General features: G+C 49.7%; 1 protein-coding gene across 1 annotated transcript in view; it reads right to left on the reverse strand.

The window, feature by feature from the left end:
- The window catches only part of Boc (BOC cell adhesion associated, oncogene regulated), a 75,143-nt gene that overhangs the window by 2,476 nt on the left and 59,837 nt on the right, over nucleotides 1-12,830 (reverse strand). The window contains exons 9-18 of the mRNA XM_026788855.1: nucleotides 9,608-9,912; nucleotides 6,334-6,493; nucleotides 5,828-5,938; nucleotides 5,196-5,402; nucleotides 4,683-4,864; nucleotides 4,071-4,176; nucleotides 3,698-3,820; nucleotides 1,347-1,568; nucleotides 432-667; nucleotides 159-238 (exon numbers count right to left, since the gene is read on the reverse strand). Of these exons, the coding sequence (XP_026644656.1) occupies nucleotides 159-238; nucleotides 432-667; nucleotides 1,347-1,568; nucleotides 3,698-3,820; nucleotides 4,071-4,176; nucleotides 4,683-4,864; nucleotides 5,196-5,402; nucleotides 5,828-5,938; nucleotides 6,334-6,493; nucleotides 9,608-9,912 (1,732 nt within the window). The remainder of the gene's footprint in view (nucleotides 1-158; nucleotides 239-431; nucleotides 668-1,346; nucleotides 1,569-3,697; nucleotides 3,821-4,070; nucleotides 4,177-4,682; nucleotides 4,865-5,195; nucleotides 5,403-5,827; nucleotides 5,939-6,333; nucleotides 6,494-9,607; nucleotides 9,913-12,830) is intronic.

The raw sequence follows: 12,830 nt of genomic DNA on the forward strand, positions 1-12,830 counted from the left end.
TGGGGTAATTGCTATAGGAAGCACAAATGGCAAACTTGGGGATCCTTGCAAGAAGCATGGCTCGACTCTGAGTGACAGACTGTGGTCACAAGGAGCTAAAGAGAATGGGAGGCTCTGGGGCTTGGGACTAAAAGCAGGAATGGGAAGGGCCTGGTTACCTGACAGCCTGCTGGCTCTGAGGGTCATATCCACTGCCAACAATGGTCTGCCTAAGTGGGCTGCTGGCATCTTCCTGCTGCTGAAGGAAAGAAGAAGGAAAGGTCATGCCAGGAGTCCAAGCAACTTCCCAGAGCTCACTGTTGAGCGGGGTGAGCTGCAGTTGACTGTAGGGAGCCCAGCCCAGCAGCCCTGGATGAACAGGGAGAAGGCCCAAGGGGCAGCTCATTGTCCTCCATATACGCACCTGGGGCCTACACTCACGAACCCATTACCTGTGCAAGCTCTCCTGGGCAGTGCCGCTGAGGTTTCCTGCCTGGGCAACCCGCTGCAGCCACAGGGCATCCCCGGCTTCCATGCAGTCGGCTGGCACAGGCCCGTCCGTTGATGCCACTGAGGTAAGGCTGCCCATTGGCTTGATGGTCTGGAAGTCCTCCCAACGGCACCATTGTGTATTGGCAAGAGGAAGACAGGAGGGCACTTCGAGGAAATCCCAGATCTGTTGTATGTTCTGAAGAGCAGAAGGCAGAGGTATACTTAGCTTCCTGGGAAAAGCCCCCCCGCCACAGTGTCAGAGGCTGTAGGCAGGGAGATGACTGTCCAAGAGCCTGAAGATGCTTTTTCTGAGACTTCTTATCACCCATTTCTTCTTTTGGGTGGAAAAGATAAAGACTTCTCATCACCCATGTGAAAAAGATAGAAAGACAATGGGGCAATGGCTTAGGGAGCCACGATGGGTGAGAAGGGCCATTGTTTAGTAGGGGAGTTGGCTGAAGCTATTGCTATTTGAAGCAGAAATTAGTGGGCAAGTCAGGTTAGCCCACGAGGAAGGGAAGGCTCAAGGCAGCCCCTGCTGGACGGAAGAGTGGAAAATGGAAACAGGTGGGGGCAGTTCGTATACGAACATGTGTTCGAGAAACAGCTTCAGACATTGGAAAAGGATGGAGCAGGTAAACACCAAGAGCCAGAGGTGTGATAGGACTCTTGCTTTTGATAGACGTCTGCAAGCCAAGAGGAAAGAAGCCAAGAGAGCTTGCCTCAGATAGTCCCTATTTCTGTGGGACCTCTGGGGTCACCTGGTAGCTTGAGCCGTCAGGGAGGTCCAGCCTGGGAACCTGCCTGCTTGTTGGGCTGAGAGACCTCCTCCCTCCCCCAGCTCCATCCTGTCTGTGCTGAGGTGTGGTACTCACTCTGCTTAGCCCAGGCCCTCCAGAGGCAGAAGGGGATGAAAGTCACGATGATGAGGACGATGGAGCCCAGAACAACCCCCACAATCAGATAGGGCAGGTCACTGGCACGTGCCACCATAGCCCCAGTGCCCACCGGCCGCTCCATGGTTTCGAGGGGTGGAGGCTGTGGTGGGGGCAGAGTTAAGGGTGGGGGCCGACCAGGCTGACCGGAAATTTTCCGAGCTGCAATTGAAGACAAAACTCACATCAGTATCGATTTCTCTGTCATTTTCTCTACAACAAATAGGAAAACAGAGCACTCCTCAGATGCATGGATACAGGAAATGGGCCAAGCTCCCAAGATGGGGGTCGCGACAGCCCTTCTTTGGATCACATCTGTAACTTAGCGTGTCACTGGTTCCTAAAGTGAAGTGCATTGTTGGAGTGGCCCGGAACATATTCCAGCATACATGTTTGTGAGCCAAGCACTGATTAGAGTGGACGGGGGTAGTCGTGTTTTCTGAAAGCACAATTAAATGCGTGGGAGCCGTGAAGGACCTGTGGCCGAAGACCGTTCCCACAGCTTTGCTACTTCTAGGTGATGTGAAATACTAGCTACTAGCATGGGCTGCAGTGGAGAAGGACATTTGTGGACATTGCAGGACAGGTGATAACTGATAAATGCAAATGTTCCTCACTGGGGTTTGCTATTGCAGGGGAACCTGCATGAACTCTGCCACACACTTTTCTCTCTGCTTTCTGACATCACAGCCTCCTGGTCTAGTATTCATCCTTTCTTCTGCTCCTCCGACCCCGGGAGGCCGTCCCAGTTCCTTTCAGCCTGTGTAAGCTCTGTTCTCATGATCCTCCTAAGTCCTAAGGATTCTGGGCCCAGGCGACCTAGTGTATTTTTGTTTGTTTGCTTGTTTGAGACAGGATTTCCCTTTGTAGCATTGGAGCCTGTCCTGGAACTCATTCTTATAAACTAGGCTGACCTCGAACTCACAGAGGTACCCCTTTCTCTGCCTCCCGAGAGCTGGGATTAGAGGCCTGCGCCACACCCTGAGACCTACTGCTTTTATCAGACACTTTGAGCATCCCCAAAGAATCAGCCATTGGTAACTTTCCCAGCCCCTTTTCCCATTCCTATGTGGTCTGTTTCTTTTTGCCCTCTCCATCCCAATAGATGGCAGCCACCTGAGCAGTGCTCCAAGTGAAAACCCCGAGCTTGCTTTTCAGTACTTTATTATCTCCCAACCCAGCATGCACTTGGCCCAGGTCCTGCCCAAAAGCAATGATGAAAACTGTTCTTTTCACCTTTATTTCAGAGTCCCAGCTCTCTCCCCTCAGCCCACCCGTGACCCTTATTACAAAGAAGTCCCACGAGAACCTCTTCCACCTCACAGTCCCTGCAAACTGCACTAGCTCCTCCTCTGGCTCCTTCAGTGACCTGTGATTGCTGGTGTCTCTGGCCTTTCCCCAAGCTGCCCCTTCTCCCATTGGAGCCGCTTTTTAGGTTTGACATGTCCCCCAGGCCACTCCCTCCTCATTCCAGCCTAGAGAGACAGTCTGAAGCCCTAAGAAGGCACTATAAAGCTGCTTGCATTCCCTGAGTACCCTGTGTTCAGACTGACATGAGTTTGGGCTGTGTGCACATATGTGCCTCTCTTTGGTGGACATGGCACCGAGGTCACATGCACACAGGAGGTGCTAAGTGAGTATTGGTGAGGTGAGCAAAGGCACTGTAAACTGGGACAGATAACACTGTTGTCTCAGTCACAGGTGAGTGCTGTTTTCTCTGGATTCCTTTGTGATCTTCTGATTATGTCCCTGGCAATACTCGGCTTCATCTCATTTTGAGTATTTAAAAAGTGGAATTGCTGAGCAATGCACACATTTTAAGAAGTGCATGTGGGTGTTTAATATTTCAGTGCAGAAAAGAAGCCTGGGCTTATAGCCATCTGGGACTGTTTGAAGCTGGTTCTACTATATCTTGGCTGTGTAACTTTGGCCAAAATGCATATATAAGAGTTTCCTGATGTTCAGATCTCCTTCCCATTTTATCAGGCTGCAGTGGAATTAAATAAACCAACCAACCAACATACATACAAAAACCCAAGAAATATATCATATGCGGAACATTTCCATCTTAAGATGGGTTCTATTCCTAATGAGATCATGGGTCAGTTAATTCTCAAATCCTTGAAGCTGTCATGATGGTAACCTACACACGTCGACACAAAGTCCAAAGAAATAGGAAGGGTGGCGACTGATGGGGTCTGGAATTCTTGGAAAGGGATACCGGGGTGGGTGGAAGACTCTGCTCAACCTCATGGGAATTCCCAGGACAGGAGGGGACCCCGGAAAATCACCTTTGGTCTCGCAGATCATGACGTTGCTGAACTCGCTCTCCCCTCCTTCATTGAAGCACTGCATCTTAATGTCGTAGGAGGTCTCCGGCTGCAGGTGGCTGATGGAGTGCCAGTACCTGTCCCCTGGGAAGGAGAGTGGGGGTCACTATGGTTGTTTATTGCCACTGACTAACACAGGAGGCACAGGAGAATTACCTGGTGACCACCCATGCTTCTGTTTTGCTGTGGTCATTAGAAAAGAAGCATACTGAGTCTTTTTTACTAGATGGCTCCATGTGTGTCATAAATGACTCAATGACACTGAGCACAGATGAGGTTTTACCAACTCCAGACCCCCCTTCTCAGCAAAGGACACACTATCCACACATCTTACCTTCCACCATGTCCTTCTTGTAATCACTGTCATTATCGCTATCTGTGGGCCGGTAGTAGATATAGAAGCCATGGATTGGAGTGTTGTTGTTACTGGCTGGGATATACTACATGGAATGGAGAAGAGACATGTTGATAGTGCATCAGAGACATCATTAAAGCCAAACCACAAAGCTGTGCAATCTCCTCCCCAGGGTTTGAACTTTGTGGGGGCCCCAGCAAACATTCCTGAATAAGTCCCCCGGTTTCTCTGAAGAAGACTGTAGAGATCGGGCATGATTTTATTTTGCCGATGGGCCCCAGAGTTTTAAGAATAAATAAATTGCACTTATTCAAAGACTTTGGTTCCTGCTGAGCCCCCTGAAAACATGAAGGTGACACTGGACAAGTGTCGGGGCTCCCTGCGGTATCAGGTGAAAGGCAGGAAGATGAGTGGGATGCAACAGAAAGAGGGAGCCAGGTCACAAGAGACAGCTAGCAGCGGCTCCAGTGACCATCACCCTCCCAGGTACCCCACGGGGTCCGAGCCTTCGGGTGTACCAGATGGGGAGCCAAGCTTGCAGGGATGTAAGAGGAAGACCATTCCCATGGTGTTGGTTGCCAGGCCGCTTACCATCCACTTGAGCATAATGGTGGTCTCGTTGACTGCATCCGTGAAGGTGATATAAGGGCCTGCCACGGGCCTCTCGTATACACGGCCACTATATCCTGACACCACGTAGGGCCGGGAGGGAGCACTAGGCTCACTCTCCCCTAGCATGTTCAAGGCTCGGACGCGGAACTTGTAGGAAATGCCTGTGTGAGAAACCCTCCCTGAGTTCCGGAAATACAGTTGATTCTCCCTCTGCCCACGGAGGCCCAGCCCAGGGAGATTTGGTCAGCTCTTCCCCAAAGAGGTCTACACAGGACCCATAAGAATGTGCATCCTCCTCAAGCCACACAGGAAGTGACTCTGGCCTCTTCTGTGGGGAGAGGAAAGAGGAGGGGCTGAGGCAGAACCACAGATTCCACACCCGTGAGTAGTAGAGGGGAGGATGAAGGAAGAGACCCTTCATTGTTCCTCCTCCTCCTCCTTCATGTGGTACCAGGGCAGAGAGGACCGGGAAGAGAGACACCAGGCCCCTACCTTTCTCCAGGCCTGTGATCTCCACAGACAGCCTCGAGGGAGGGATGGCACTGGTGGCCAGTATCCAATCTCCCACTTTTTTTAGCTTCTTGTACTCCACGCGGAAAGACTGGATGGGGAAACCTCCGTTGCCGCGGGGAATCCACGTCACATACACAGAGGTCTCTGAGGCCATGGAGATGGTGGGTCTGTCTGGAGCTTCTGGGGCTGGGATGGCCACGCACAGAGGAAAGATGCAGGAAGACAGAGATGCCATGGGATGATGCTGTGGGCTGACTAGACCCAGCCTGGACCGACAGGGCCTGTTCATCCTCCCAGCCCTCTTCCTGCTGTTGCTTGTTTCATATCCCTCCGCGTGGGAGAAGGCTCAGAGCTAAATCTTCTTCTACTCTTCCCCCAAAACAGAGAACTGCTGCTCTCCGAACCCACAGACTCAGTAATTCTAGCATTTTATCCCAAGGATTCCAAGCTGTAATTTTTGTTTTTCACCGTGGTTACTAAGGAGATGCTAAGAATATGTCACCAGACTCCTGGACTACAGCACCCTAACCTCATTCAGCCTGCAGCAACATGCCTCTGTGAAAGTTTGTCCCCATTGCTCAGAGCCTGCCCCCAACTGCTGCTGGGCTTACGGGAGAGGCGGCCGTGGTCAGGTTGGCTGCTGCTCTGGGGGCTGGCACCAGGGTCATCTCTCTGGATCTGCTGCTCCTTGCTGGCCACGATCTCAGGTTTGGGCCGCCGTCCTGGGAGGGAAGGGATTGAGAACAGCAAGTGAGAGAGTATATGAGCCCTCCCTCATCAAAATCCCTTCTTGCCTAAGAATCTACCCAGGGCCATGACGAGATGATACAAATACGATTTGAGAGTATTGAAAGTGTGGTGTAATCCCCAGCTTCGGCCAACTCAACTATTGGCCCCTGTGCTTAGGAGGGATGGTGGGATGCCAGAGAGGTGGCTCATCCCTTACATGAAGAAAGGTAAGCACGTTAGCCCAGGCATATAAGTCCACAGAGGCAGCCACTAGAGAAGGATAGAGCTGCGGATGAAGAGCTGTACAAAGTCAACAGGATTTTGTACCCGGGCCTCCTCTAACTTGCCCTGGCCTTTGGAACCCTGAGCTAAGCACTTTGGACTTTACCTGTTCGGAAGGTGACCATGGCCGTCTGGCCCTCTCCGGCACAGTTGTAGGCTGCCATCTCTACTTCATATAAACTTCCAGGATCAAGACCGGTAAGGGTGAGGTGATGTTGGCTGGCTGGAATGCCAGAGACAGTCCAGTCATCAGAGGTATTTGTGACCTGCTGAAGAAGGTGACCGGGGTAAGGACTAGCCTCTCCTCTAGTGTCCAGGAGGGCTTCAGCCTGAGCCCACATGGCAGGAAGAGGGGATGGACCGTGGGCCAAGTTGGGAGCAGGTGGAACGTAGGTTCCATCTCCTGGTCTCTCGGGTAATAATCCCATGAGGGAAGCTTGCAAGGATGGCTAGAAAGCCAAGCTCAAACTGCTGGGAACTGCGCCTAAGGCCACTCCTCCCCTATCTCCTTGCAACCTCCTCCTCCAAGGTTCTCTTTGTTTGCATCCTGAGTCAAACACAGAACCTTCCATCCGGATAAAGAGGGACACAGCCGAGAATGATGACCAAAGCTGTATCAATGGGACGCACACCAGAGCATTCTCGCCGTGAGGGCACTACCTCACCCGCCCACAAGACTCAGCAATCAGTCTTCATTCTGCTCTCACATCACAGGCAAGGAGCCTAGGCTGAGAGAGCTGAGGAATTTGTTCAAGGCTGCAGAGCTAGTGATCCCAGAAGCCCTCACTCGAGTCCAAAGGGCACGCTACCTGTTCTACCACGAGGAGTCTGGGAGTAGAAAACTCCAAGTTCTGACTTAATAACCATGACTGAACTCCCTCACTCCTCAGTCCTGAGCCGTTCATTTCTAAAACAAGGCAAATACAACATCTTGAGGAATTCTGAGGTCAAATTAGATGACGTGGCATGGGTGAGGTCCCCAACAAATAAACACCTAGCTCGTTTGTCTCCTCCCTTTCTGTATGTGTCACCCTCTGAGATTTCTCAACTTAGTTCTTTCTGCTCTCCATCCACGCCTTTGAAGCTTAAAAACAGGGTACATGTTAAGGATTATAAATGAATTTTTAATAAAAATTATGACAGGGTTCCAGGCACCCCAAAGGCAATGGCGAGAGATAATTTCATGCAACCCTCCATCTTTTAAGAGGGGCCAGCTCCATGTATCTCAGAAAGTCTTCCAGAATGGAAAGCTGGGGTTTGATGAGGAAAGCAAGCAGCTGGTGGCGAAAGCTCTCATCCCTACGCAGAGTATTCCAGAGTAGAACAAAACCTCCCATTCAAGGCAAGGGGATGGTCTGAGCTCATTAACATTGGACTTCCAGGATTTGTTCCAAGGGGAAAGGTTTTCACAAACTGAGAATCCCCAGTGGTGCTAGAAACCCAAACACAGTAGCCCATGTCTACAGTGGACTAGGAGATGAAACTTGTTTCACGGATATGAAAATCAGAGGACCAATTTCCAATGTCCTGCAGAAGACAGGGCATGAAAAACACACAGCCCAGTTCTGACTTCTGATCCCAACATTCTCTCTTGGGTGACGAGCATTAAGCTATATTACTACCACAAGCAAGAAAGGCTTTCAAGACATACTTTCCCCCTTGGCAAGTCCACCTAAATGCTCCAACTGTTCCACAGGGCAGTGCCTAATGGAAGCCAGACTCGGCAGGGGCCCTGTCTTAACTGTCACTTCCCTGCACCCCCTCCTCCTTCTGCCCTCCCAGAACTGGCCTCATACTTCCACTGGGACCCAGAAATGAAAATAAAAAAAAGGCAAGGGTAATTAGTCACTGTCACACACACTGGGAGGGTGTACGCAGCCTCAGCCTGGCATTTCCGGATTACCCCCGTGCAGTGCCGCCTGCCCGCCTGTTGTGGGAGGTAGCTTCAGGGCCACCTACTGGCCTGAAAAATATTATTCTTATTCTCACACTGGCTTTTGTCTCTTGGGTACCATGCTTGGCTTTCCCTGATTTTGGCCTACAATTCACAGGGAGGTGTCCGATTACACAGGAAAATAAAGATGAGGCCCAGCCCTGCCCTGGAACACAGGCTAAACAAGGCTGTTACTTTTCATAAAACCCTTCACATCTTTTGCTGTTCCTAGGAGTGGGGCAGAGGTGGGGATGGTGATGCCTACTCGGGAAACTACATGGCAGTACATGGTGTTGCTTGGTCTCAGGAACTTTCTGACCACCTAATGTCTCTGGGAACTTCTCTGGCTCCCAGGTCTTCGGGGAGGGCAAGATAAAGAAAAGGCCAGCCTGTGAGAGCCCAGCAGTGTTTGCAGTGGGGACCTGGTTCATGCAGGGTCAGAACACTCCACCCAGGAAGGATAGTCTTGCTTTCCTGTTTGCTTTTGGAATAGGAAAAGGTGGATAAATATTTTCAGTTCCATTTCACATTCCCATATTTTCTTCCAAGTGTACAAACCATCTTTATAAGCAATAAATAAATAAATAAACAAACAAATAAATAAACAAATAGAATTCTAAATGGATATAAACTCCACATTTAGAATAGGCCGTTGGTGCTAAAAAATTTTAATCCATTTAAAAACCAGCACTCTTCTACTATCTGATGGGATTAGAAAGAAACAACACAAAGTTGTGGTGGGAAGAAAGGCTGTTTTATGAGGAATTTTATCTTATCTTCCTTCCACAGCCTGAAGGCCTTGGTCCTCCTCATCACGGTGTCCAAGACCATGGGACCAGCACAGCTCTGTCTCTGCAGCCTCTCGCAATCTAAAAGGCTCTCCCTGACCCTTCTACAATAACCCCTGGACAGATTCCCTTTGTTGAGAGGATCTCAATATTGTGATATGCCAGGCTCTACTGCCTGCTGGTTAAACTGGAGCTACCTCAGTATCTGAGGACTGAGAGCAGTTCACAGCCTACTTTGCTTCCTAATATCTGTTTTCCTGGCTGGACAAACTGTTTGCCCTGCTAAAGTCCCCACAGGGATGTTTTAAAAAGAGCTTGCTTTGGTTGAAAAACAAATTGAAATAGCATCACCAAAACATGGTGGAAGTAGGTGGGGAGGATGGTAATGGTAATGGGAGGGAGGGAGTTATCACTGGACTTCATTAACTTCCAGGTAAAAAGTACACAAAGCTTCCACCATGCAGACAGAGGCTCTATGTGGGCCTCTGAGCCACCATCTGTCTGTATTGCCATGAGCATTATAAGAGGAAGTAGCGACGGGCATTTGAGAAGACAGAGGGCACAGTTGTGGTGCCTACTGGGGCCTGACTTCAGGTCAGGAGACCGAGGGACTCACTTCAGCCTCACAGGGAGAGGGTGGTACAGCGCCGGGGTCATACCTTACGATGTTTCACCACGTAGTACAGGATGGGCGCTTGGCTGCTGCTCTCATGCCGAGGCCGCCAGATCAGCTCATAGGAATCAGTCTTGGAAGTTCGGGGTGAGCTGAGGATGATGGGGGCCTCTGCAGGGGTGACTTGCTCCTGTCCCAGGCACTTCAGGGTAGTCGGTTGTACTGATGTGGGAGGCTTAACAAGCCCTAGTTGCTCCCGCAGCATCTGGTCAGGTCTGCTGGGTCTGGAGGGCGGCATGGGAGGTGTGGCAGCAACCGGCTTAGCATCCCTCCCAGGTCTCAGGGTGGTGTCTGAGGACCAAGCAGGAAAGAGAAGGGAAGGAGGAAGGTGTTAGTGGCCCTGATTACCTGCCAGGGAGAAAACAGAAGAAAATCAGAGGAGACCTAAGACCCCATAAACTACGCTCTGCAAAAGAGAAGGCTGGTGCCCTTGTCCTGCCAGAAGGAAAAGGATGCGTGTCTACTTGGACCAGGCCTCTTGCTGCTGTTTGAAGAAAACAGAAAACAGGTAGAGTCTGTGTAGCCTGTTGCCTGTGTCTTCAGGATGTGTATTTGAGTGGTGCTGAAGTTTATATTTAATTTTTATTGCATTTTATTAAGCGTGTGTGCTCGTGCGTGCGCACCACAGAGTGAATATGGTGGTCAGGGGACAACTTTGGGGAGTTGGCTGTCCATGTGGGTGGGTCCTGGGGCTTGAACTCAGGTCTTCAGTTTTGGTAGGAAGCGCCTTTACCTGCTGAGCTATCTCATTGGCGCAGATGTGATAGCTTAAATATCAAATATCCCCTACAGGTTCATGTGTTAAAAGATTGGTTCCCAGCCAATAGTGCATTTTGGGGGATTTGGGGCCTCTCTGGAGGAAGTAGGTCACTGTGGCGTATTTCTGAAGGTTGTCCCTCCCTCCAGTCCCTTTTTCTCTTACTATCTGCCATACTGTTTCTGTCACAGTAACTGACATGAAGTTTTTCCTGCCTCTGCTCCTAGACTCAGCAGATATGGAAGCTCTGCACTAAAACCTCCGAAACCATTAACCAAAACAAACAATTCCCGCCCTCTGAGTTGTTTTCTCCTTCGATGCTATTTTGTCTTCTACAGGGCTGGAGAAAGCAATGAGCACAGAAAGTTGGCACCAGAGAAGTGGGATTGAGGGTGCAGCTAAATCTGCCTTGTGGTTCTTGTGCCTTTTGGTGCTGATTTACAGGAGGGATCTGTAGAACGAATATGAGCGCTAAGAAAGCTAGGGTGTAGTCCACAGAACTTACTGGGCCTCTGGTGGGAGTCCAAAAAAGCAGGATGTACATAAGATAGAACAAGACAGATGTACACTAGACTTAAGAACTTTAGATAGGAAAGATAGAACAAGAACACAGTGGCAAAGACTTCTCTGAAAACTAAGTTTGAAAGCAACAGAGGAATTAGAGGAAATTACAAGGGGGTCAGCATCCAGCCCATGGCATGCTTAGTGCTAGTTGATTTTTACAAGGCCTATAGCGAGAGCTAGGAAAAAAAGGATTGAAAAACCATTTGAAAAACATACATTTGGCCATGGAGGTGGTTAAAGCCCTCAGGCCCATTAGGAGGAAGCCACATATTTTGTACCAAGTTGGTACAAAAGACATCTTGAGAGCATGTCAAGAAATGGCTTTACCCCACTCAGTGCGGCCTCAAGTGTGTAAAGGTTTTAAATCATTTGAAAGACTTTGCTTTGAGATGAGAACTCTCTGGAACAACCTGGTCACACGGGGTCACTTTGGGAAGTATTTCTCCTTCATCCAGCCTTTCAGGCATCCATTGACCACTGTGTTGTAGCTGGGTTCCAGATGTGGTAGGTTGTTGCCTGAGCAAACCAAAGACCTTAGTGCCAGCCACAAGGCACTAATTGTGTAGACATACAGAGTGCAAAAGCTGTGAGGTCACAGAAACTTCCTCCCAAGAGGAAGGCCCGAGAGAGAGACGGGGCAGTGCAGAACCAAATCACAATCCCTGAGGGGAGCCCTTCAGTCAGTGGCATGTGCAACCGTGGGCTATAACAGAGCTCCAAGACAGTGAGAGATACCCTCAAACATGGAATGCTTGCCAAGGAAAGCAACAAGGAATGCAAGGTGCTAACCCAAGAGAAAAGAGAGAGGCCAGGTGGGCTGCAAATGCCCAAGCCTGCCGAAGCCCACATCCATGCTGCCTAGATACTGGATACAGAGCTATGGGACTGAAGGCTCATCCTGTTGGGTTTGGGTTTTGCTTTGTTCCCATCTCTCCTTTCTACGCCACTCCATCTTTTTGAAATGACTGTGTTTACTCTGTGCTGTTGTGAACAGAAAGCATAATGCTAGTCTACTCTGTAGCTCACGGCAGAGAGCTTGTCTTGAGTCTCAGAAGAGACTTTGAACTTGGACTTTTTTTTAAATTTATTTTTTATTTGTGTGTACGCATCTATATGAGTTTATGTGCGCTATGTGAGTGCAGAAGCCTTTGGGGACCAGAAGAGGGAGCCAGAGATCCTGAACTAGAGTTACAGAGAGTGGTGAGCTACTTGACATTGGTTCTGGGACCTGAACTTGGGTCCTCCAGTTGACAGAGGGCAGACTTGCGATGGTTCATCTTGACTGTCAGCTTGGCTTGGTTGAGAAACACATTGGAGGTTAGGAAAGCACACCTTTGGGTTTAGAGATTTAAGGTGTTTCCTGAGAGGATTAACCAAAGGAAAGACCCGCCTTTAACATAGGCATCTTATAGGCCGAGGGCCCAGTGGAATAACATAGAGGAGAAGAAAAAGGGGGTTCTCCTTCAAAGTTGTTCCCCCTAGGGCATCTGCTACAGCCATGAACAAGTAGCACCCACGAATGATCCCATTTTGCTCTGGACCTTAGTTCTCTTTGCCATGTTGGGCTGGGAACATGTCCTTCCACCATGAATCTTTAACACTAGCACACAATGGCAGTCTTCTCCTTCTCCACCAAGGTGACTGGAGTCACGAATTCAATTGGGAATGCTCTCTGAGACTCTAGAAGCAAGAGCAGCGTGGCAACAATTCCATCCACAGACTTTCCCAGCCTCTGTCTCAACCCCACTTGACGCCACCCCTATCGAATATTGAGAGCTGATAATGATCACACACACACAGTCATCCCCTGGAGTCTTCTCTCAAATTCTTTCCCTGGTTTTGCCTCCTTTACAGGAAATGTTTTCAGTAGAGGGTGTCTTTCTCGTGT

Source organism: Microtus ochrogaster, chromosome 2 (genome assembly GCF_000317375.1).
Source record: "Microtus ochrogaster isolate Prairie Vole_2 chromosome 2, MicOch1.0, whole genome shotgun sequence".
Lineage (NCBI taxonomy): Eukaryota > Metazoa > Chordata > Mammalia > Rodentia > Cricetidae > Microtus > Microtus ochrogaster.